Source organism: Anopheles bellator, chromosome 1 (genome assembly GCF_943735745.2).
Source record: "Anopheles bellator chromosome 1, idAnoBellAS_SP24_06.2, whole genome shotgun sequence".
Lineage (NCBI taxonomy): Eukaryota > Metazoa > Arthropoda > Insecta > Diptera > Culicidae > Anopheles > Anopheles bellator.
In genome coordinates this window covers 31423169-31449715 of record NC_071285.1, presented here as the reverse complement: position 1 = coordinate 31449715, position 26547 = coordinate 31423169, and the positions used below count along the sequence as shown (strand labels likewise).

Here is a 26547-nt window from a genome sequence, read left to right as displayed (position 1 = left end):
TTACTGTATCTGTCTCGCCTGATGAAAATTCCAACATTATTCCCACATACGTGATACTAATTTGTACACATCATTGTACCCCACAGTAACGAGCATGTTTTTAGCTGTTGGTCTGCAAGCGGCCAGGGTATCTAAAACTATGTATGGACTGCTGGCGGGGTCTATATTCATCCACGTTCTTGCCCATATTATGTTCATCGTAAGTGTACCTTACGTTATTTGACTACAGATTTCAGTTTCATGTCCGTCATTATCGGCAATTCATTTGTTCCATTTCAGTTTCTCGAACATCTGACAAGGCAAAAGGAAGTGTTGGCATTAAACGCAAATGAGGATGCATCGGTAATGATACGAGCATAATTTGCTCGAAGTTGTTCTCCATCGCTCTCAACTTTTACTTACATGTTCTTTCCCATTTTCTTAACACGGTGCGTTTCTGAACCTGCGCGGACAGTTTTCCCGCTGGAGAAAGACTACCCTGATGTTGCAGATGATTGGGCTGTACGCCTTCACTTTTGCGAATGTGGTTTACGTGTGGGGTGGATGAGTCATTTCCAGCATCACTGTATTCGGAGTACCTGCAAAGTATTTGCTTGTAATAGTAGTAGGCCATGCGCCTCCATCGAGTAGTTGCTACCTTAGACTATTCAGCTGCTACGAAACATAGTTCATCTGCAAATGTACATATTTTCTACTGTTAACACAATTTGTGGTACAGGAAACTGGTGAATACTATTAGTCGTCGTCAGCAAAGAGAACGAGATTATTAGCGTCCAAGTGCGTGGTTAGGTTATTGATGACGAACATAAGCAATAATGTGCCAAGTTTGTAGGCCTGATGTACTTACTGGTCATGGTCGAAGAGTAGTGATGTCCAATTTCCTCCTAATAAATACGTCCGGCAAGTCTCATGACTCCAACAACTCCAGGATTTTGGAACATGGACGAAAAGTTTAGCGGTAAGTGCTACATATGCAAAGAAAATTACACTGTCATATGTTTTGAAAAAATCTTTTGCTCTTAGCAAAATTAAAATAATAATCTTTTATCATATTGTTGTTGCATCGTTATATCCACTATGGGTTATACAGTCACAAGGCTTTCAAATCTGAATATTAATGTTACTACAATTACGGGTTTTCATTATTCAGCATACTGTGGTGATGTTGACCTACTGTTATTTTGCAGCGAACGAAGGCGCGAGGCATCATCCATGTTAATATCCATTAAAATGGCACGTTTTCTTCTCCTCAGACACCAGCGCTACGATACGCTGACGCGGTGCAGTGTACTATCACTTCTTCTATTGCTCACTGCCGTGTGCTGTAGCGATGAAAGATGGCGAATGTATACATAAGTAGTACAAATGACACATCCATTAACATTCCTATCTACTGGCCGTAAAATTGTTGAGACATTAGAACTATAATTTTCAAGCCGTTTACAAAAACTTACCAAGTTCTTACGGCAACGTTACTTACAAATGGTGCGCGCTAATTAAGATTATTTAGATATCCTTCTTGTAAATGCTATTCGTTGGGTTTACGGCAAATTACTGTATCATTCATAAATATACAACATGTTACCATATTACATTCCATGTACTGTACTATTCATTGTACTCTATGTGCAGATGTTATCCTTATCAAATTTCACATTATGGTTCCCTTGCATTGCGTTGTAACTTCGCTAAGCTAAAGCGAGAAAAGCAAAACGGTGTTCACCACTTCAGTTGCAGAGAATCATGAAAATAAATAGATGCTCGCGGGATAATACGAGTGTTAGTTTTATCATAGCTGTGCTTGATTTACTTGATTTGAAATCTGTTGGACACTTGTTCCATTGGCTTTGGGGGTAATAAACTAAGATTACGTGGAGGTAGATTTGCGCAATAGTTTCGAGAAACATAACGATGATTTACAGTTGAAAAGTAGGAACAAGAATGTGTTCTTCAGCGAACCGTAAGGTCCTTCTCCACCAATTCTAAATCAACTTCAGTGGCCACCAGCGACTATAAATTCAGGCGAGAATAAATTATAAGCTACCTGGCCTTTGGTACGGACGTGTGGTAGTTTTCCCCTATCTGAAAACATGGTATTATTTCGTTATAATGCAGATTAAAAACTTACCGTACGCAAAACGTGTACCAATGCACGTTACAAACGTGTGCAGGGATAATACGAAACACATCCCGCATGTTATGAAACCTAACCACACGGCCTGGTGCAAGAGTGGGATGTAAAACGTTGCCACGAAGGAAACCTTCACGATGGCGCCGACGCCGATGCAAACGATGTTTATCTACGATGTGATATCCTCGAGGCAAGAAAAACTTTGCCTCACCTGGCGGTGGTAGAACGCGTAACATAATTCATGCTATCGATCGATTTCGCTGTGCCGTTTAAAATCCAACGAAACATAAAATGGCTTCCAGACCCGTAGCTAAACCCGGCTTGGACTCCTTGGGATTGATCGACCAGCTGCATACGTGTAGGCGAAAGATACATCATACGTGACGGAAATGCACTATAGAAAATGAGTTAACGTTGACTAGGTAACCGCGCAACTCACGTTCCGCTTGAAATTGCTTTTATGTTTATTACTACTAAATACCTCCATAACAATTATTCTAAACATTGTCTATTGGTTGACTTTAGTTGATCAAAAAGTCCATCGTTAGTTCTTTAAAACGTTACTTAATTAAAACGAAAGGTTGTTGATAGTTTTTCAAAATCCTTTACAAAATAAGAATTTTTTCAGCGTGTACCATGCACTACCAAGCCTATAGTTTTCACCAATTAAAACTGCTTTCATTTCCTGAAATCTTGCTTTCGTTCAACATATCAAAAACGAAATCGCTAAATATCGTATCGAATCGTTTGTTAATTATCTTACTCTCGATAAAAACCATCGCAAGTTGTATCACACTAACGCATGGTGCCAAATTTTCGTCTGGAGTATTGATGGGAAATGTATCACTAACTTGCTCGTAGCAGGATTCGTCGCAAATGGATTTCCGCGCCTCCAGTCAGGAGCTATTCGCAATCAAACACCTCCAATCTCCTTGGTTTTGTGGTAGAAGCGGTGTACGCAAATCGATCGATCTTCAAAAATCCCGAGGGACGAACGATGTGAATCATCATTTCGCTACGCAAATAATGCAATTTCGATTGTTCTACGAACGATTGCCTTTGATCTGTGATGTCTTGTATCAAACAATGCCATACGATGCCTGTAAAAAACACTTATGCTTTTGAGCCTCATTGTCAATAAATAAGGAAAGTGTTAATCATTTCCATTATAAAGCAGCAAAAAATTCATGATGTTGACACTTAAATACTTAGCTGAATTCAACATTTAATAAGTATCAAATTACTTATTTACTTACTTAATCCGGCTGCAACCGCCGAGCGGTTTTTACCACCTTCAAGGAACCTTTCCACCGCTCGCGGTCGAGAACCTAATAAGTGGTTAGCAATTATGTTATACAAGGTTTAAAAACAATGTCTGTTGAGAGAACAACACGTTTGTTCATAGCATACAAAATTACAACAATAAAAGAAACATGTTGAATTACTATCTATGAAAAGAAATTATATAAATTTATAGCTATTTTTCCAATTACTCGCACTCGCACGAAATAGTTCATATATTCATCAATGGCAACATTTATTATTCTTGGACTTACACGAGAACTTAAAAAAACATTCCAATGAATTGGGCAGCAATATCTAGCATAATACAGCGTGTGGATGGTTTCTTGTTTGATATGCTCTTCTGCTTTTCACTTTCACTTTTCACTTTCAAGCCAAGGCCGTTATGCAATTCTTAGTGTCAAACACATGAAAATACTTTCAAACGGAAAACAAAAGGATTAAATACAATACTGCAGAGAAAAATGATAAGAGTAAGAAGAACGTTGAAGAAAATGCACCGTGTCGCATGTTTTCCGATTCGAACCCGGAAAAGCAATGTAATACTCATGGAACAAATGCACGACAATGCACGTGATCGAATCATGGGGATATTAATTAGCATTTCAACACCTCTGCTGGTTGGTTTCTATAAATATGACAGTTACTGTACAACACGGGAATGTGTGACACGGGAGCTAGCGCCTTCAACAGCTTTCAGAACGTGGTACCTGCATCTGCTATGCATCTCGTTAGAAATCGACGTTGAACGTGGAACCGAACTAGAACGAGGAACTAGGCGGCAAAACTCTTTAGCTTTCACACATTTTTAGCAGTGTAAGAGGTTATACAATAAATGTTCAACTAACTTCCTGTTTTTCGATTGATTCTCAATCGCGGAATCTGTTTGATCTAGCAAATCCCACCCGGTCTGGGATTTGTTTGATGCACTCGTTACAGATAATATACAAGGGTTGGGTAAAAGACGTCCATTCGCAGCTTAGAGTGTTACGAAAACTGGTGCTTTGATGCTGGAAGCACAGGATACGCTAATTCATGATCTGCTCTTTGATGTTGTTGTACGCCGCTTCAATCGGTGCCAGAACGACGATCACCACCAACGCGATGACCAGTCCCAACACGATCAGAATGTAAAGGAACAACATCGATTTCCGGAATCCAGAAAACTGTAGAATAAAAAGGAGGAAGGATATCACTGTAACGAATTTCTTTTTCCAAAATTGGTCCACATTTTGTAACGCACCGCAGCATCCTGCTTCCGTTCGCTAGAACTCATGGAATTGCGTGACGGGGTCATGTCAGCCATTGGGAAGGAAGTCACGCGCTGTCCGCTTCTTCGCTCGCTAAAGCAGCCACCAATCTGAATCCACGAAAAAATCTTAATTTCAATGCGTTGGTAAAACTGTCGCTCTTGGGGTGTCACACGGGAATGGTTAGTATCGGAAAAGAAACCCTGCCTTCAGTTACTGATTGTTGTATTTACACTTTTATGTGCAAGTGTTCAAGCAAAACAGTTTCTATTTACAAACACGACGAGGGCATAGTACCGAAGATGGTAGAACATGAACTCAACGAAAATGAAACCTTCTGCAGAAGATGTTTGCGGTTCTCATAATTTTCAAACCATTGATTGAAAACTGTAGTTTTCTTAAATTATTTACACGTTGTCTTTTGCGCGATTTCAGGCGCAAGATACTCACGGACAAAAGTAAATGCATAAACACGTGGAACGCCACGAAGGCAACGAGAATGAAATCCATCCACTCCGGTAGTTCAGCCTTCTGCAACTGGACGGCGAAGAAAATGGCTACGATCGCGATCACATGCGCCAAGTTACCGCCCAGCCAGTGTACCCAGTTGAAGATTGGTCGTTTGCTCGAGCCCGGATGTGGTCGGAAGAACGCTCCAATTGGCTGGAGGAAGCAAAGGACGCTCGTCACAATACCCAGTATGGCATGGGGATTGCGCACTTGCGACCAGCCGCCAATTTCGACGAAGATTACTACGATTCCGGCCACTGTGAGGATAAAGGTCAGCACCATCAAGAATCGATGCCACTACAAAATAAACAAACCTATAATGTGTTGTTCTTCAAACAGTAATAGGCCAACCTTAGGCAGCATTTTCGATACTCACGGCGAACCACTGGTCTTTTCCGCACAATTGGCTGCCAACCCAGGTCTGGCGGAAATAGCGAGCGATCAGTATGCCGAGCGAAGCCGTGCCGATCCAGGCTGTAATCATGAAAGCTCCGTGAAGGCGCAGCAATAGTTTCGAGGATCCCTGTACCCGGCCCACCTCTGCCAGCGACAGAGGACTTCCGGAAACGTGTCGTCCGATACTGTGATAGTTCACGTTGGTGGCTGTAAAGCATGAATACGAGAACGAAGAAAGTGAGTTTGACACGCAGCTCATATTTGATTTTGACTTCAAACAAGACTCACATTCTACCGACGCTCCTGCAGCTAGCATAAGATGGAACTTTTCGTTCACGAGATCGAACTGGCGACCCTTGACTGTGCTGACGGCATCACGTTCCAGTTTACAGTAGATCGTTCCATCATTGTAGGATTTCTCTAACACTTGGAAGATGTTTTGTGGCTGAAAATGGCATGGAAGATGGACTGTATAGAGGGAACGTAGTGCATGCTACTGACAGACCTACCACTCCCGTACGCGTGGCGCTGTAAGGGCCAGTTGCGGTCCAAGAAGCGTACGCGTTTACTACGCCCTGCTCAGGGACGCACTCGATGACCGAATCGTCTCCCATCTTGGCGTCATCGGACAGCCCGACAGCGACGTAGGCTGGACTATCTGGAGAAAGAAAAGGAGAAAACATTTTTTAACAACGCACATCCGGTAAGCCGTTAGCTACTCGTTACATACTGTATCCTGCCTTCATTTCAAAAACATAGCTGCTGCCAAGAACAGAGACCGTCGTGACCGCCCGACAGTTGTAGCTCTCGACGCAACCTTCCGGGAATCCGAAACACACCTTGGACTCCCCGCAACCCTCGTAGACGGAATCGATAGCCATCGGAGCGGATGTTTGTGCCGGACGATACGGTGGCACCGTGGTGGTTGTGGTTGGCTGCCTAGTGGTCTGTCCTGGTGTTGCCGATAAGGAACTGGCCACCACGCGCACTCTCTCCGAGGGGAGACCGACCCAAAATTTGTCGTAATCCTGCGCGATCGTTGCGTTGAAGATCACATCTCCAACAAAATTGTCCGGAGCGGTCCACTCTAGTGTTAGCTCCTGCTTCGGGCTAGTCGATGTATGTGTGGCCGTATCGTGCGCCGCTTCGCAATCGATGAGCTTGATGGCAGCGGCATCCGAGTTTTCGAAGCGTCCGACAATATTATGCGGAGGATCGGCCGCTCGCGCCTGTATCATGTACCCCTTGAACACAATGTTCGCCGGGAAGGATTCGATGTCGATTTTCAGCAATTGTCCGCTGCCGATTACCGACGATTGTGGCGTGATTAGAAACGGAGTTTTCGTCGTAAGAGGAGGAATGCCACCGCCGTGAAACGGCAGCATATTATGACACACGGACGTTGGAGCACCATTTGGCAGGGCAGTGGACGGATGCAGGGTGCTCAGCACAAGCGCCAAGCAGAGCAGTGGAATCATGGCGGGACCGTTATCCTGCTGAGGCGAAACAGATAAGAGAATGCGCAAAACTGACAGTCAATAAACATATTCAACAACATAAATCGGTAGATAGAGTAAAAACCTAGGTTCTAGGTAATGCTATTATTTAATTATTTTCGTCAAAAAAATGTTGTTAATTTTGGGACAGATTCAAAAAAATTGTAATAGAAAAAATCGTGAATTGTATAACACATTGATTAAATGATTGTATATGAAACAAAAATTGAGTTGGTAATAAAACCAGTCTGATGGAGTTTTTTGGCTTCTAACATGGCTTTAGCTAACGTTCGTGGAGAACGAAACAAAACGACAGGCTCAAAACACTAGCTCTTAGAGTAAACGAAACCAATAAATCTAATCATTATTGACACATTTATCAAAGCTTAATTCGTAAGTAATTCTTATAGCTTTCTCTGCGCAAAGCCCAAGCAGAGGCGAAAAACACGGCATTTGGCCAAACACACTCAATTCGCTACTCGTGCAAAGGGCGGGCGTAAGGAAAGGAGGAAAATTCTTGACCTCTCAACTCACCGTACGAGCAAGAACGCGCCATACTGAGTGTCGGCCGGAAATATCGAGTGAGCAAGAAGGAAGTAAGCAAACAGTGCCACCAAAAGAACAACGAAAACCTACATATCTTAGCAGGCCCATCAAATTGATCCCATAAATCAAACCAAAACTGTGGGGCAAAAAGGGCAGTCTGTGCAGCTAAGCAAAACAATCAACACTCACGAAATGAGCTTTTCCTGCGCTCTTCAAGGAACATTTTTCAATATAGGGCGAAGAAACGATTCTTCTGATTTTCTCTTTTGCTCTCTTGCTGCCGGTATTTAGTGCTTCCGTATCAGTCTAGTTTGCTGCTTTGGATCCTTGCCGAGTTTTTTCTACTCCTTTACACTTTTTCTCCGTTAATGGTGTCCTTTAGGGAAACACTCTTATTATTCTCCGAGCAACTTTTTTACCCATCGAACACTATAGCGCACGTGGGATTTCTCGAGGTTAATTTAATGACCGGCCAGGAACTTAGTTATTGCTAAGGAGACTTCCGAGACTTTTGAATTTTTTTCGTGTCAAAATGCGAGAATAACGTTCGATTTTCCTTTCCTTATCGGCTGCGCAGTAACACCTGAGTTGACCTTCTCAATTTAGTAAAAAATGTATAACAAACGAAGGCGGATAGGACCGAACGGGATAGAATACCTCGGGAACCAGTGTGCGCATCGTCTCAAACATCGTGCATTCGTGGTTCACAGGAAGTGGTAATTGAGGGCAAAGATTGAGGAATAAATCTTTCCTCTGGGGGTCAGCTTGTTTTATGCCGACACATTTTTCTTTCTCCACTCAGGGAGGTTATGGGATTAAGACGTGGCACCAGTGTTGAATTTCACATTCGGGAAACCCCGATTGTGTATCGATCCGGCCTTCAAACTAATTGATGTTTCACCTACATTACTTCACTTTTTACGGTTCGTTTATGTTTATGTGAAAGGTATCCTAAAAAAAAACTGGAGGTCTGGGTCTGGAGTTCATGCGCTGCGTCAGGGATCTGTGAACCTGTAAAACCTGTAAAGGATCGATCAAGCATAGACATAAAACAACCCCTAGGTGGTGTGGTTGCCATCGCATGGGAGGTTTAAAAACCCATCACGTCCGTAACGTGTAGAAAATCCGACCAAAGAAACACTGACCTACGCTAGCCTAGTCGTAGCTGAAAGTTCGTTTTACGCGGAAACGTACTCAGCCATGCAATTATCGACACGTGCATGCGACGGCTTGCACATGTGTGGCCACGGCTCCTGATAGCTATAATCTCGTGCAATTGAACAACGTTCGTTGACCTTTTGTTTTTGCTCAACATTAGACGCTGTAAGTCACGCTTGATTGATAATCCCAATGTTTCATTCATGAATTCCTTCTCTTCTTTTAGAACATAATCGCATTATTAAACTATGGTACTATAATATTGTTATTGGTAAGTTTATCTTGTTTGCACAATTAACTCTTGAGAGGCATAACAATAAATAAAACCTTGCGATAGTTCTCTGGCAAGAAAAAGGAATGGTACAAAAACATTGATTCTATTTGTTTCTTCGCCGAATCGGGCTATCGTCACGCCTCAATCGTGTCCGATATTCCAATCGTGCTACGATATTCAAGATCATTTGGAACGAACGAACAGCAGAACACACTGACCCACTGCAGCGTGAAACTGCGGGAAAGCTTTGCCCCTTTCGGCTAAGTTATCCCCGGGTAGACAAATCTCTAGTCTCGAGTAGAACATAAATTGGGAACATAATTGGATTAAGGTACGTCAAGCGTAAGATTGTATTCATCCTCCAACGATGTCTAGATTTATTCACGTTCGCAGTAGACACTGATTTGGCCGGAACGAGGAACCTGCCAACATCTGCGGTCATGCAAGGGTGTTCGCATAAATTGCAAAAGTGTGCTGTTTGTTCTGCTTTTTCCGACGACGCTAATAAAACCCACTAACCGGAACGCTTCGGTCGATTATGATTACAATGCTATGAAACCACCCGGCGGAAGAAGAACGCGAAACTTTCTGCCGAAAACGGCTGCCATACATTAACTCACATTCTACGATAACTCATGTCGTTCACCTCTATGTGGTCTCAGCATGTGGCACATTTCGACGAGTAGCTGTAGTGTCATTTTTGAAAGGGGGTTGATTTTTCTAACAATACCTCTACTAATTATTCACTTCCAGTGCCGGAACGGTCCGACGTTTATGTGATCAGTGATATGGCTCTTAATGGGTTGACAGGCTTTCAGATTCTCGCATCAACCCCAAGGAACGGTAATTGACAGTAAAATTTGGGTTGTCTATTGTTTGTGCACCACTCGTGTGCGTGCCCTATTTTTCCCATGTTTTACGGTTTTTGCTGATTAACTGCAATGAGCATAAATCAATAAACATGATATGGGTCAACTGCCCTCAATTCATATTAAGCACTACTTTTAAACTAGTTTAAAAATAGTATCTTTTCTCTCAGCCGTTAATGTTTTCAATTCACGAACCATACAAGTGCGAATATACTTGTTATGGGGCATCGCCGCTAATCTCAATCAGAACCTATTAAAAAATATTGAAACCCATTCTCTCACATTTAAGTGATATCGTAACAGTATAAATGACCATCGATCGTCCGCACTTTGCCACGATAAGCCAAATATTGGTGCTGTAAGAGATTGCAGAAAAGAGTTTACTTTCTTCCTTTTTTGTGTTAAGCTATCCGTTAACCGTGGGTAAGCTATCCAAAATGGCATGAGCAAATTAACGAACAAACTTGGAGCACCGTTATCGTCGTTGTTGATTTTCCATTGGCGCGCTGAAGTATTTGAGTAACGCCAAGGTTTGGTTTTAGTTTTCGTCGTACACTTTTTTCAACGTAGTATCGCAACAGTGCGTTTGTCTTAATTGTTTTTTCGCCACCAAAAGGGTTCTGCCAGAAGGCAGCCAGTGGAACCGCTTTACCGTTATCGCAACGGTTACGCTGGCTCTCTGCTCGACATTGCCGCACATTGGGGAACATGTCTAAGTTGTGTTAAATTGGGCGACTTCGAGGCGAGGCCACCAAATTAATTTTTCCATTAGCTTGACCGTTAAAATCGAATGCTTCGGTGGCACCTGCTGCTGGAAAGACACTGCGTGTCGGGGAGTAGTGGAACGGATCGATGAACATGTCAAATATTTATGGAAACATTTTCCGGTTTGGTCAGGTACGGGTAAGGACACGCTGACCAAGAGACCAAGAGAATGCCCACAATTGAAGTGCACTTCCGGAAGTTGACCCGAGGTTAATGCGATCACCACCTGAAGCAAACGGTTCAAACAGCGGACGCAAATCGGTTCCACTTGGCGCCCGGATGTGGCTTGATGCCGCGCGACTATAATTGAAAATAGTAATCCGTTTCGTGGATTGATTCCTTTTCACACGACATTTCACACCGCACCGCAAAAAGTGTGCTATCGAATTGACGGTTTTTATGAACTAATGACAAATTAACAGAGCGCTATTCAACGCAAAAAATGGCCTCCGCTTTTGGATAGCAAAATCAACCGATGAATTTTGAACTGATTTAGGCAGTTAAGGTTTAGGGTATAGATAGTATTATCATTCGGAATGATTATTTGAAATTTGGATACTCGAATTTACCGTTCAGGATTTTATCATAACTGTCCGTTTCAAGCTGCCCTCGACTCGAAAAGGTGGTAAGGTGCAAGCATTCTTTAAATATTGTGTACCTCTGCAAATCAAAAAACACACTCGAACAAAACAGTTTCTGCTCTCGACCACCAAAACGCTCAAGTGTTAAGCGAATGCCTGAAACTGATTACAGTTTCAAAATCGTCGATTCGCGTTGGAATGCCGCAAACACATGGTGCCGTTTTCGACTGCCGAAATGTTGGACGCGTCCAGTCCGACTCACGAATATTAATTAGAAGCTTCAACATATTACGAAGCACCAGCTGGGTACCGTTATCGTTAGAAGGAAGCTTAAGTTTTACGTCTTACGTCAGCACACAAGAAGTCCAGCCGGTTCGAAGGGGTTATGCACTATTCTTTTCGATTCCGTCCGTTCGTCGTTATCCCCACGACGTTCTCCAGTACAGTTCCGCTTTCTTCACGTTGCGGTATTAAAGTAGCCATCTCGGCAATCATGAAACAACCGAAAACACAATATATATTATTTGCAAACGTTGTTGTCACTTTGGAAGCGATCAAATTCACCGTTGAATGAGCAACATTAATTCGTCGGCCTTCTACTTAGTTCCTTGCAGTCTCGTTCGATGTTTAGGATCACTACGGAGTCGGCTAGTTCTCCAATTTGTCACCCGCAGCCCGAGCGTAACTTGTCTAAGCGTTGGCGTTGCTTTTCGACAGAACACTATTAATCAGATACAAAGTGATAATGATCACCCGAACAAGCTTTCGGTAAAGTCAAGTCGTTACCACCATTACTAGAAGATGCAAATTCGAATAGACACTGAACCGGTTCCCAGATGACGATCTTGCCGTGTCAATGAAGCAGCCACACTGCGCCCATGTACCTTAGAACTGTCATTCAAGGTTCTCTACCTGTTCTGTTAATCGCTTGACGACGTACCGTCCCCAAACGCACAGGCTGAACGGTGTGGGGGTCTAAAACTGTACACGAAGCACAACGGAGCCACTAATCGGTATAGCCGCAAGCCTAAAACGCACTTCCTTCGAGCGGCTCTCGACTACGACTGACGGCGTCCGGTGTTTCGCGTCTTCAACCTAAGATACCCGCACAATCGTAGACCTCGATCTTCAACACTCGGCGTACGTTCCCTTCAGTAGAGACGACGGTGACGATTATGGCGGCGACGGGGTAGCAGCAGCGAATATCGTCGAACGGTCACCGTGAAGCAAAATAATTAGTCACTAGCTTAATAGCGAACCTAGCGGCGTTTCAAAGTGAGTTCAACTTGTCCTCAATACTGGTGCCCTGGTGCGTGCCTAATGGTGGGCCATGTTCGTGTGTTGCTCTCGCCATCTTAGGAATGTGCTCCTCATGATGTGGTGTAAAAATCAGTGCTTTTTAATACACTTTTCGGTATATTAATCTTTAAACTTTAAACCTCGAAATATCTGTCCAAAAGTGTGACAGAACTCGATATTCTTTTGAAGGATCGCCTCTCCCAGGGATCATATATCAATGAAAGTCTAAAAGCGTCTGTCGGACAACAGTCCACATTTTTAATTAAAAAGCATAGCACAGCAATTCTAACATCTATAAGAACGGCCAAGAATGTTATTGATATTTGTTTCATTTGTCTTGACAAATAACTACCTCTTTGATCAAGGATACGATATTGCTGAAAACACGGTTGATGAATTTATGTTTCACGTTTTCGAATTATAATCTTTTGCGTAGTGTTCAGCACCGATTGTCAGTTGTTTGTTGTCTGGAATGAAAAATCAACAAAGAGGTAAAAACATAAAACGCTCCCCAAATCGAGCACCGCACCCCTGAAACCCATCGATTGAGTCGTGAATGATTGATAAACGTGGTCATTATTAATGTAATTAATCTAGCAGAAAACGAAAATTGATAGTGCAATTAATAGTGCGAAAATTAATTACGTCACTTAAACGGTGTGACGGAGTGAAGCAGATTTGATTGAAAATCACATCATCAAGGATTGTTTCATGAACAGAAACACTAAAAGAAACATTCATGAAACAGGTTAAAGTCCAAGATCGAATCTTTCGTATTCGTTCTTTCAGGAAGCAAATTATCCCAATATTACAGGTAAACAATGGCCAATGGCCAGAATAAACTGAACTTATTAAGAAAACACTTAACGTAGCAGCGTGCGAAACGCATCTATTGACTGGTGAAAATATCCTGCGATTCTATTATTTCCAGCTCACTTCACTAATGGAAGAATCGAACATAGAACCAGGCGTACGGGTTATGACTCACTTTGTGTGGATTTTCCAGCCGGCATCCCGTGTGCAGATGCATTAACGTATGACGAAGCGTTGAAACATCGCCGTGACTCATGATGAGGCCCACATTGTGTGCCTTTAGGAGAAACGGGAAAGCAAAAGAGCGAGTATTCCGAAACTTGCAATTCATGAGCATCCCCGGAACAGAACAGTTGAAGGTTGCTCACTTCCCGCTGTTCGCGGGTTCCCTAGAGTCCGATTTCCACAGATCGACGATCATGGCATGGAAGGCGCGAAGTTATGAAGCGAAGCAATACAACGTATCAAAGTCACCCTTTGCCAACGGGCGCGCGATTGAAGCTCACAATCTGTAGTGGTACTGGAGTAAAATCATCCTCTTCATCCGGGCATCATTAGTGATTCGCACTGTGTAGTGAAACATTTCACCGAACGACCCCGCTGCAACATATTCGTGCCCTGGCTATCTACTCTTCGTAGCACCCAGACGGCAATGGGGGGGACAAGACATGGCATAAAATCCTGGTGCCATTAACGATGCAAGCGCGGCACTTGCGTTGACCGCACAACTGGATTACCTTCACAGGTGTCATTTACTCCATGACTCCATGTTGTGAGAATGAACTTGAGGTCGTGAAGTGAGCGAGAACGACCTCATGGCCGGCAAGGAACCTACATGATACGTGGTTTTCATTCTATTTTTGCACTCCTTTAGCGCATCATACCAATGTTTAGGCGTTAGATTTTTTACCGTGCCCATCTATTGCATCTGTGGTAAAATTTGGTATTTTTTCGTGGAGCTTCTAACCTTGCCATATGTGACGTTTGGGGCAAGAAAGATTTGAAAACATGGGCAAAAACATCGCCACAATCATCTGAATTCTCTTTCCCTGGGTGTACAACACTGTTCAAATAGGATTGGAATGATGTTGCCCTCAGAATGGCAATTGTATGCCTCGATCCTAACCAGTGTATGTGGCTCACCCCATCAACTAGGGATACAAATTACGTCGACATCGACCTATGACACCACATAAACCAACGAGTGCGATGCCGTAGGGTTTGCGGTTGTGCTGGACGCTTGGCGAGTTCTTTTGTGCATATATTTATTTCAAATCTCGGTTGGTGCGGTTTGCTAACAAATAAAAATATCTATAGCACGCACTATGCAAATAATGGCATCGATTAACCTCATAACTGGTGAATCGTTAGGTCAATAAATTAAATCAATAACCTAATTGAACACATAATCACATAAAAAATAATAAATAATAATTATTGAGAAAATAATTATGTTGCATAATGTTACGTTGCGAAAAGAATTTTTAGTGACCAACTCCTAAACTGTTCGGTTGCGTTGCTAGAGGAAAGAGAAAAAGCAAATCCCGTACACTACACTCAGTCAACTATCTATAGGCGCACCCAAGTTTTACGCACTTCGCCATGTTTGCAACGTATTTTTTGAATAATGACAATTTTAGTGTGATTTTTTTGGTAAAAAAACAAGTAACAGTGCTTGCTTGTGATAGTGTGTGTGCAGCATTTGTCAAAATTAGTATATGTCAATTTCGTGACTGTCAATTTTGTATACACGCACTTTGAATTTTGCTTCCGAGTAGTGTTCGTGACGAGTTTTCCAAGTGAAATTCTTAAATATGCCAAAAGGAAGTGTTTTAAGTGAAACAGAAAAGGGATTGACAGAGGCATATATGCAGGAGGGTGTAGCTATTCGAGAAATGGCTCGAAGAATGAAGAGATCCGATAATGTGATCCGTAATTACTTAAAGGATTCTAAACGTTATGGAACTGCGAATCATACTCCGAGAAAATCCAAGATGTCGATAAGAACCAAGCGGAACATTGTTAAATTGGCGTCAAATTCGACAATATCGCTATCAAAAATCAAATCTACACTGGATCTGCCAGTGAGCAGGGAAGCTATTCGCCAGGTTTTGCTAAAAAGCCCGAATATAACTCGAGCAAAAATGTCCAAGGCACCAAATCTAAGCCAACTACACCAACAGAAACGTGTAGAATTTGCGAAACTGAACATGGCACGTCGGTGGGACATGGTATCTTTGTGTTTTCTTCTGCTTTTTGAAGAGCATATTTTGTATCAAAAAAATCAATTCCTTATTTGGTTTTTTTATTGTAGGTGATCTTTTCTGATGAAAAAAAGTTGAATTTGGATGGGCCGGACGTTTTAACAGGCTATTGGCGCGATTTACGCAAAGATCCGCAGTACTTCTCCACCCGTAACTTTGGAGGAGGATCTCTTATGGTGTGGCTTGGGTTTTGCTCTGTGGGCAAGCTCAAGCTGGCTTTTACATCTTGTAAAATGAACTCCAACGATTATATCTAGCTTCTAGAAGACTGTCTGATCCCGTTTAAAGCTGCTCACCGCCGAAAAAAATTGGTTTTTCAGCAAGATAATGCTAGCATTCACACCAGTTCGACAACTAGAACATGGTTTGCTACCCATAAAATCGATTTGCTTGGGTGGCCAGCGCGAATTCCGGATCTAAATCCAGTTGAAAATGTCTGGGGAATATGAGTTAGACAAATTTATGCGGATAGGAAGCAATACAGCTCTGTTAATGAGCTTAAAGGATCCATTTTGGAAGCTTGGGAACAAAGGAACTTAATAATTTTGAAAAACCTGGTTAACAGTATGACAAACAGAAAGTCATTCAGCGATCAGGAAAGCCAACTGACTATTAAACCTCACAATAAATACAGAGACTTGAAAAAAAACACACGTATTGATCATTTTATTAGGTGCGCCTATATTAACTTGACAGTGCCTATATCGTATTTGATCGAAAAAAGCTAAAAATCAAACAAACTCAATCCAACTAAATGGGTTTATTCATAATTTTTCCTACTTAAAAAAGTCCTAAAACCAGAAGTAGAATCGAAAAGACGGTTTGGAAGATACGGTAAAAACGTGGGTGCGCCTATAGATAGTTGACTGAGTGTATAAAGTCTGCATAGTACCGAAAAATGATTTTAATAACTGTTCGAAAAAAATACCTCCCAGATTGAGAGAAAATTTAATTTCTAATGAAAAATAATCATAAAATCATTAATTTCATTGGCATTACATATCATACTTCTTCATGGTCGCAGTCGCACATCACACTTACCAAATGAATACGACACCACTCCCGCGACTGCTGACCACAAAAGTCTCTAAGGCTCCCGAGTCCGTTCTTCGAAGAAGAGAAGAGGCAGCTAAGGGCGATCCAGAAGCAAAAGATATAATCGTGGAAGACACCGGGACGGTGTGTACTGTCCTCACTTTCGGCATTCAGAGCCCAAAACGGAATTGACTCACCTTACCCCGCTCGAGAGGCGTGGATGAACGGGGCAACAGTTTGAGTGCACCATTATTGTTCCATCACTCTCTCCCGCATCACCGAGGTCCCGCCGTCCGCAATTAATGAGCACGATTTCCCACGGTAATGCGCCAGATCAGTAAAATGGTGCCCGCGCTCTTTGACGTCTTGCTTGTCGGGCCAAGATAAATCGCGGCTCGGTGAAGCAATCATCCGTCAGCGATTGACCTGTTAGGCCCACCGAACACAGTGTGGCGTGGCGAAACGGCGCGCATAAGCCACTGGCGATTGTTGGACCTCGCCACTTCATAGGCGCCATAGAGTCTGGTGGCTCCTGGGAACGGATGAAGGTTACCAGCAAGGTGGACATCCCGGAGGGTGTTAAGTTCGGGTTGTCGAAAACGATGGGACGCGGCCCGTGGTACAACGCCAAATGACACTCCACTCAAAAAAGGTTTCGGATTGCCACCAGTTACGTTAAGATTTACGGTGCTGAAGATGCCATTAACCGTGCGCGGTTCAGATCACCAAAGTGTTGGTTTGGCATGAAAAAAATTTCGTTTCTCTCGCCACCCAAGCTGGTGGTGGATGAGGTGGATGCGAGTGGCAGTTTCGAATGCCTTTCATACAACGTTTTGTTTTCGGAACGTGATCCGATCTGCCCGGACGATAGGATCCACCTTTGCACCATTGCCCTCGAACGGCGTAGACTCGAAAAATTAAGTAATTAAACGCCCCGCAATAATCCTGCCACACGGGAAGGAGTGTCGCTTGTCGCGGGAAGAAAGTAATTATTTTAGCCACCCTTAGGCCTCTGGTGGAACCATTTTCCAACGGACGTTCGGCAATAAAAAGTTAACTGAAGTCGGATCGGGTGCAATCTACGGTTTAAAGAGCGCTTCTGGTTGGCCGAAACACATCCAACATAATTCAGTTTGATAAAATGCAAATTTTCACTCAGCACACCACACTCTGAACGGTGTGCGGTCGACCGGCTGGAGAGGCTATGTTTGGAAGTTAATGACTGTATTTCGTCTCTTAAGTGCACCCGGTACTACGGGCGAGGCACCGGTGTTGAGTTTAGTTGAAGATACCGGTCGGCGGCACTCGCTCAGTGAAACGTCGAGTACGTGCGCAGGTTGCTGGTGCTTGGTGCAGAAATTGCCAACTCACTTCAACCCGCTCGAAAGCCTGCTCGGGGCTGCGGCGACGAGACATCTCGACGTCCGGATGGAACCGGCCTGGAAAAGGACGCTACTTCAGCGGCAGCACATCGTACCGAATCCGATATTTTGAGGCAAAGGGTCCAAATTTACTGCACATTGCTTTCACCCGCCATACGGTGTGGTCAACAATCGATGCGATCGACGGCAGAGCATTAGAGTGAAAATGTAATAATCGAAGAAATAAAATGGAAATTGGCTCATTCATAAATTAAACAAACCCAGTTGAGTGACGACAAAACGCAGAAGTTAGAAAACAAAGTTCAACAACGTGTCCCACATGCAAAATATGTTTTAAATTTCAACTACTCGAAAACTCGAATAAAGTAAAATAATTTCTCTGTTTCTTTGAAGGTGGTTCGTATGGATATTTTGTGCCGACCACACTGTTAAAGGTAGTTGATGAGTTATAGAAACTGCATCTTCAACACCATCGGCTTCGGGTCACTGAAGCACACTAAAATTTTAATGACTCTTCTGCGACGAGGCCCTCATTTGGGCGTAATGTCGCGTGCAGCACCGTCATTGCCATTGCCATTTCCCACGAACTAATTTTGGAACTGAACTCGAAATAGTTCCTGGAGCGCTGCTTCACGCCGGAAGCGACCAATGGCTTCGGAGGGCTTGTATCTACCCCACGTTGTCCCACATCCCACATAATCCGACCCACTCCAGGAGCGAAGCTTTTAAAAGCATTCCATCTTTCCGTCCGATTTTATGTGATGCTCCCTGACCGAAAATGGCTGCTTTTGCTAGATGAACCCCCTCTCGTGACACTCCCACCGGCCGATGCTCCGAGCGTCGCCCTCGGAGTCGATAATTCTGACGAATCATATCCTGACCGACTTTCGTCAGCGCGAACGAACGTTTCGCGAAACCGTGGAGTGCGCGTGGACCTCGCTGCTCACGGAGCGACAGTCACCGGGATTCGCTCGAAACCGGGAAAAGCAATTTCGAGTGTAAATTTCAATTTGGGTGACTGTTTATTGTTTGCACTGGTAGCGGCGCGCGTAATCTTCGGCACATTAAACGACGATGACTGCACAACATTCCTGTACCGTTCGTTCGGCAGCCGTGCCGGCGAATACCACCAAACCCGCATTAGCAGCACGTGCGACAGTGCCGTGGAGTGTCCGCGGCCTGCATAGGAACGGAGGAAACGTTTCATACGGCACCGGGATGAGTGATGAAGGATGATTTGAAAGCACCTTCAGAAGATCCCGAGGACACGTGACGGATGGACCAGTTCCAGTATAACAACTATTTCATTCGCCAACTTCTCCATTAGCGAGAAGATCGATCGCGGTTCAGCAAGAACCTTCGCCAGAAAACTGGAACATCGTAGCGTGTTCTTATATTAAGATTTTTATCTGAATGTTTAAGATCTACATAGCAAGATATATGTTTAGAGTCTATGTCTAGAATTCTAAGTATAACCTTGAACCCTCCAAGCCACGCCAAGTAACCTTGAACCCTCAGGCTCTATACTCAGTTGAAGTTCTATCAGCCTAGTTCGACCAGCAGAATTGCTCAACGGAAAAAGCAAACCAGCGGTCACACAAAAAGCCCTGCACATATGCTGCCATACACCAACTTCCACAAAATACGGCAATGAACTTCACTGCTGAACCCCTGTCGTGAGATTGCTTTCCACGTTCGCCTTTTTTTACACCTTCTCAAAGCTCAAAGTCATAATCCTTCGTCAGGAAGTGACAGGTAGCGTTACCTACTACCGACTCCGACACTGAAACAGCCTTCTTCCTGCACGATTGCGAATTAGGAGTAGTGAGTGGGTCACAAAACGGCGCCCGAACATTCACTCTCATATACCCACGTTCGACTTCCGCCGCGAGGCCTTCAAATGCCAATGAATGAAAATAGAATGGGTCGCGGAAAAAGACCATGAACTTGCGCTACGACGAGCATTGAGAAATAAAATTCGATTTTATATGGTCAGATTTTTCGCATCTCGGACATGGATTTACAACACTGGATGTCGTTGTTCGAAACCAAAGCGACATATTTCAAGGCCGAGGTCAACGTCAAAACGAGTTAGCGGAGCCCCTTCGAATGTCCGTAAGCTAACGGTTGATACTCGGGTTTGTCTAGACCGGGTAAGATGTGTTGAGAAGAAAGACATCCTGCTCACAACCCGCGAAAGACCAAAACTAATAAAGGTGCAGTCTCAAGTCCACGTACGGTACTACTTTCGACTGATAACGTGCATCTTGTAGGGCCGGAAAGCGATGGTTAGCAATTAGCCAGTTGGCCGAGCTGAGTTTGCCCATCTTCAAGTTAAAAGTAATTTGTAATGGGCTTATATTGAAACTTTACTAACATGACTATTGCTACTTTGCTGAATTCGGCTTTTTGTGAAATACTACTGTTTTGTGTGCAGAAATTTTTTTTTTTTTTTCATAACTGATTTTAATTTCCTTTCTCCACATTGATTCAAATGAATTTATTTTTGCTAGCGTAAAGACCCAATCTTATTTACGACTTGGTTGCCAGTTCTTGCGATAATGCAATGATCGAAAATGTAAAAGTTCTAATTTATTCTAGACATTTAAAGCATGATCGTATATTTATATATTTAACGGTATCTTAATACCCACGTACTCTTCATGTAATTGAAGCATCGTCGATTTACGTGTTAAAGTTTGTGCCGACAATTTTCTCAAGTGTTTTTACTTGGCCATACATACTTTACATAAGCCGATAACTGTTGCATACAGCATAGCAGACAACACATACGGACACAAACCGGTGGCACGATATGCCGGCACCATAACGGAACATGAATAAGGTACACACAAACCCATAAACTTGCCATTCGCAAAAAAACGCACGATAAATTCTGCTTTTGCACATCTTCCCATCAGACAGTTCGTGTTTGGAGTTGCGAAGGCGCCACCCAATTGCAGACGAAAAAAGGAGGTACTTTCATTTTTCGGCTGTCACGCTTCAAAAGCCGGCCCAGAGCCGGTGATGATAAACCACCAATGAATGTTAAAGTAACGTTTTATTTATGGAAGTTTCCTGTCAATATTTTTCAGCTGATTTGAAAGCACGCAAACGGAGCCAGCGGCCAAACGGAAACCATGTGGTCATTGGTTCCGAAGCTGCCAGAGGAACTGGTACAGGTGTGCGTTCGCGAAAAGGTGCGCCACAAATTATGGGCCGTGCCGGTCCTTTCTATTGACACTGAGTGTGCCAGTGGTATGTGCTCGGCACACAAGCACATTGCTTGGAAAAATATTTCCACATCAAACATTCAACACTCACTTATGGGTAGATAAAGGATTATTGTCAAACGACGCGTTTTTGTGCAACAAACTATTCATTGGATTTTTGATTTTTTACACACGAAGGGGTAGTATTTACACACTCTTTATTTATTTCGATTTAAAATGTGACGAATGAAAATTAAATCAATTTGAAACGGAATCGATTATCTAAGATTATAAAATTTAATGAGTTCATTTTGAAAAAACCGGTTTGTTAGATTGTCACAAAATAAACGTTCATTACATATGTGGAAAGTAAATTCAATTAGATTGCTTTATGCATTTACTGTTCATAGCATGCGAAGTGAGTAAATCACAACACTTTGAAATGATTACTATTAACAAAAATGGAAGTCTGATAAGAAAAATATTAAAGCTGTGCCTTCTAACTAAGATCACACAGGATTGCGAAATAGCTTTCTTCTGATACCGAGAGCAATCGAATCCCAATCAATATTAAGTACTGTCGCTATCTGTTAATGATTCGTTCTTGCACATTTACAAATTTAGTTCATTTACTCTTACCATGCTCCAATCCAAAACATAGCCACATCTCCTGCGTCGAAACACAATTGCTGCCGGTTGCGCTGCGTCCAATTTAACCAACGAAATTGGATCTGGAAATGTGCAACAAATTGAATACTTCCTTGCGTCACGCAATAGTGAGCCAGTCGTGTGCCAATTGTACGTTTTTCGATTGTATAAATCCCGATGCGGCTCGCAATTCGATTAAAAAAACACTTCCCTTTTCGTCTATTGTTATTTCTGCACAAACCCTCGGGGAGTTTTCTTCGATCCAGTTGAACGATTTCGTACACATTCCGACATTCGACAGAAATGAATATTACGCAACAAAAATTACCAAACTTATTTTCACTGTCACTGTTTTTGCCACGGGGCTGGAACGAACACTGTTCCACTGTTTTCGGTAGATTGATTGTATGTGACAGTATTGGTGCACAACAACAACAACAATGCACAGTGCGCGGTGAGATTGTGTCCACTTTCCACCCTTTTTCCTTTTTTGCTTGTGCAGCGCCATGAAATGACACAAATCATGCAACACAATACCTACATCTAATTTGAGTTGGTTTTTTTACTCACAGTACTCAAGATCTTAGGATTAATGCTCAATCTAACAGCGGAGAGGCAGTAAAAACAGAAATGCAAATAAAATGATTGCCCAAAGTAACGACCATCATTTGCCACGGTGGTTACCGCATATGCCAACTGCTTATGTAGGTTTTACTGCTCATTTTTTTAAGGTGCCAGGAACGAGTCAAAGATTTAAAATTACACCTTCACTGGCACTGGCTATAACAAAAATAATGGTCATTATAGTGTACCTGTTTGAAAGGATTGTAACCGTACCCTGTAGTAGTTGAGACACAGCTGAACGTGCTCGAACGGCTGAAGCTTATCATTTGTTGAAAATATATATTTAAAACCCGTTTTTATAGCAGCATGTTGTACACTTCAAAACTGTTGAGAACTGCACTACAAAATGAAGCGACACGGTGCAAAACAGCAATCTGCTTGAGCAGGACGATACTCAGCGCTTCTAAAAGGCTAACTCCGAGTGCCGAAAATAGAGCCAAAAACGCACAACCGTTCGATCGTAAAACGTTAATCTCAAAGTTTATGTCACAACTTTCACTTCTGCACACTCCCGAACCCAAAGTCTTTGCCAAAGCTGCTTCCTGTTTGAAGTAGCTAATTTCGAGCATGGGTGATGATGCTCCAAATAAAAACAGCAGATCATAAATTTAAATGGCTGAAAATAATTTTATTGTTTAATTAGCGCAATTTCGCCCACCGTCCGGCACACTATCTGGACTATTTATGACTCAATTGGCTCGTGACTTTCGCTCGGGGTGAGAACGCGGGAGCTTCCGATGATTTTGGGGAACGCACATCTGATTGTTTATCAGTTGCGAACCATTTACGGTGAAGCGTGTTTAATTTTACTCCAGCCAAGCGAGTCTAGCAAGGGATAGGGTAAATAATAGGTTAATGATGGAGCTGCTGCTGACGAAATGTCCATTACGATCCATCCCTTGTACAGGGTGAGCAAATTAGCGTGCACTTTCTCATTTGGTTGCATTTTATGAATATTTATCGATGCTTAAACATTTATTTGAAACGTTGATTCTTAAATTGTTTTCATGTAAAACAATTTTGGTCAGATGTTCATCATAATTGGTTTGGCAGTAGCTCATTTGGTCGATCCATTTTTGAGTACATTTTCGATTGTATCTTGTTCTATTTCGGCAATAGCAACTTGAATTTGTGCCTTGAGGTTGTCAATATGTTGCTGGTATGTTCGCATAACATAAATATCGATTGTGGCGTTCTGTTGAAACCAAATGCCGTCCAAGTTCTCAACTTCAATTTCGCCGAAAAACAAATCGGCCAAAGTCCGCACCAAACAGTCATTCGCTTTGGGTGCATTGGCTTCTCTTGCACGATGAGTGGGTTTTCCGAACCGCAATACTGCTTATTAACATAGCCATCAAGGGGTAAATGAGCTTCAATGAAATGTGCTTTTGACGAATGAGTTGACGACCTACTACTTTGGAAAAAAAATTTCCCATATTTCCCAATTTTCTGCTACCAAAATAGTATTTTATACGTAAATGTTAAGAATCACCCTTTAAAATAAAAGCTCAAGCATCGAAAAATATTCAGCCAAATATTTTATTTATAGTCAAATGAAAAAGTGTACGCTAATTTGCTCACCCTGTAGCAGCATGTTTTCATGAGAGTTGGATGTGGATTGGATAACGAGTTTTCAATTGTCACCCTGTCTCACACTTTCGCTAGAAACATTTACAAAAACATGAAACGAAAAAAGACATCCCACGAAAGCTGCGGAGAAAGTTACTAATGAAACAAACGATTTATGGATAACTCGGGATTTTTTGTGATCATTGACATCCGATCGTTCGGCAGGACGCGTGAAGATGGTATTCTATGAAAAAGAAAATACTTTTCCCCCTCGTCTAATATTATTGCAATGTTTGGAGCACATTGTATGATTTTGCACAAAAAAGTCTTTATGCTTTCCAGGCATTAGAGGCCAATCCTAGGTTCGTGTGGGTTGTCGTGATTATTATTCATCTCGTTTTAGCTCGTTGAATTTCTCAACGAATATGCTCTTCTTTCCCGATTCGGTAACACGGTTTCGAAACGGCCATGCGGCACCGACCCGTCGTCTGCGTGTCAATTCGCAGGGAAAGTTGGCGCATGCATACGATCCACTGCGGATTGACACCGATCCGCCAAATGCACCATTTCGGACGTTTCAGACATAGCGGAGCGCGTGCCGCGCGCTGTGACCTCCTAACGCTACGTGTATGCACCTGCAGTCGGTGGTGTAAATTAGTAATGCTGCCATCGTCAACCTACGGCCCCACCGCCCGCGGCTCGTCGGCCATTCCTGATGAAGCAAACAATGATTTGGCTGAAGAAAGTACTGCTTAAAATGCAGCTCGCGCACGAGCCCTGCTGCGTTGGTTTTGAAGCTATGAACAGTTTTTGTTCTTGAAGTTACTAAGACATTTCAAAACAACGTCGAAATACATGAACATGAATTCCTACGCTTTTTTCCTGCGAGTAGATCCGAAGATAGCCTCAACTTCTCGGGCCCTCTCGCTAGCAGATACGAACACTAACCCACTCGGATGACCTCCTCCTCGGGCTAAACATTACGCAATGAACCTTCCGACGCGAGACCCAATTCCCAGACAGCCCGTCGCCGTGAGGCCCTGTCGGCTGGGGTAGTGACCATCAGGCAACGATTGATTTAGCCACGTACTGTTCCCCGCTATTGCTGAAATTCTGCCCTAAGAGCGCGACGCTAGAGTGGCCACACACACGGACGAAGCGTAGCATAAACATCTTCAACAACATCATCATCATCATCGCCACGATCATCTACGACATCATCTCGTGCAGCGCGCAAAGGTACGGAATGTTGGCATGGCAACGTCGTACTCCAACCACGCCATCTTCAAACGAACTATTCCGTCGACTCTCTATTTATTCACTGCTAACCAAACGTCACCTTCAGGAGTTGGTACCGAGAGAGCTGTTCCCGTCTTCTTCCTTCCTTCGCTCGCCACCTGGTTCGTCGCATCGCGAGATAGAGCCACAAATCATAGGCATCGCGCGGCCACCTCGTTTCATAATCGCAGGTGTGTGCCTCGGAGTGACGGTGATTCGATCAGCGGCCAGTCACAACGGGTGTCCTGGCATCAAACCATTGCTCTCCCCTGGAGCGCTATCGGGGGCATCCACAAAGCCTGATTTGCTTTTGCCCGCCGAGACACCTTCGAGCCGGTGGCTCACGTCCTGCGGGCGTGTTCTGGAAGCCGACAAGACACCCCCTAATCCTCGCGGCATGCAATCCACACGAGTCAAAATCAGATACCAAAGCGCAGATTGCATGCAGGGCGGAATCAGCTGTGTAGCTTTCATGTTGCGCCCCCCAGGATTCTCCATATTGTGATTCTGGCGCTGCAGCTCAGGCAGGCAGGCTGGCTAGCTGGCTGCCGGGTTATGTTAATGGTGTGCCCGGGGAGAATGCAAATGAAGATGCTACGCCCTCGCCAAGTTTAAACACTGCTTATGCTTAAAAATTGCGCCACCGGCGGTCGGAGGCGGACCACGTTTTCCCCCTTTCGCATTTATAGAAATAGCCTTGAACGCGATGCGAATCCATTTAGCAGTGTCAACAAAAGGCGCATTCAGAAGTGTACAATAATTAGTTTAAAGGGGCCGCGCTACTTGCCCTTTGATTCAACCTGATACACACGAGTGTGGGAAGTGGGAAGTGTTCACCCTCGGAAGTGGGTGAAAATATTGACAGAATGTTCGTTCTTTCAACATGTCTACTTGTGGCCCTTTGCTTGGTTAATGATATTCGATAACCGGAGGACGCCGCTCCAACGATACAACCAACCAGCCAATCAAGTTTTGTGAATGCCGATTTCCTAGCGCTAGAAGTCGCCGTTGTTTTAAATGGTCATAAACTCATAAAACAATGGCTCCACCTGCCGGTCCAGTGCCGTTTGGTCCGCTGTTGTCATCAGGAAGGCACAATTTCAAGACCGAAGCCATCGTTATCTTCTCCGGCACGGTGCGGTCGG

The 26547-nt window shown here is 43.4% G+C and overlaps 2 protein-coding genes across 7 annotated transcripts in view; one reads left to right on the top strand and one right to left on the bottom strand.

The window, feature by feature from the left end:
* Window positions 1–547, top strand: part of LOC131215431 (putative ferric-chelate reductase 1 homolog) — a 13074-nt gene extending 12527 nt beyond the window's left edge. Inside the window, exons 6-8 of the mRNA XM_058209819.1 lie at window positions 87–199; window positions 280–342; window positions 455–547. Coding sequence (XP_058065802.1) covers window positions 87–199; window positions 280–342; window positions 455–547 — 269 coding nt within the window. The remainder of the gene's footprint in view (window positions 1–86; window positions 200–279; window positions 343–454) is intronic.
* Window positions 548–3643: 3096 nt separating this feature from the next.
* LOC131206285 (putative ferric-chelate reductase 1 homolog) overlaps window positions 3644–26547 on the bottom strand; it is a 35536-nt gene continuing 12632 nt past the window's right edge. For 2 of the 6 annotated variants that reach the window (XM_058198787.1, XM_058198784.1), the window contains 7 exons: window positions 6320–7082; window positions 6099–6247; window positions 5878–6034; window positions 5570–5796; window positions 5134–5490; window positions 4677–4811; window positions 3644–4599 (listed from right to left, as the gene is read on the bottom strand). In XM_058198787.1, the coding sequence (XP_058054770.1) occupies window positions 4462–4599; window positions 4677–4811; window positions 5134–5490; window positions 5570–5796; window positions 5878–6034; window positions 6099–6247; window positions 6320–7067 (1911 nt within the window). In that variant the 5' untranslated portion in view covers window positions 7068–7082 and the 3' untranslated portion in view covers window positions 3644–4461. Of the gene's footprint in view, window positions 4600–4676; window positions 4812–5133; window positions 5491–5569; window positions 5797–5877; window positions 6035–6098; window positions 6248–6319; window positions 7086–12929; window positions 13040–26547 lie in introns of those variants that run through there. The other 4 variants (XM_058198789.1, XM_058198788.1, XM_058198786.1 and 1 more) reach the window with 4 other exon arrangements.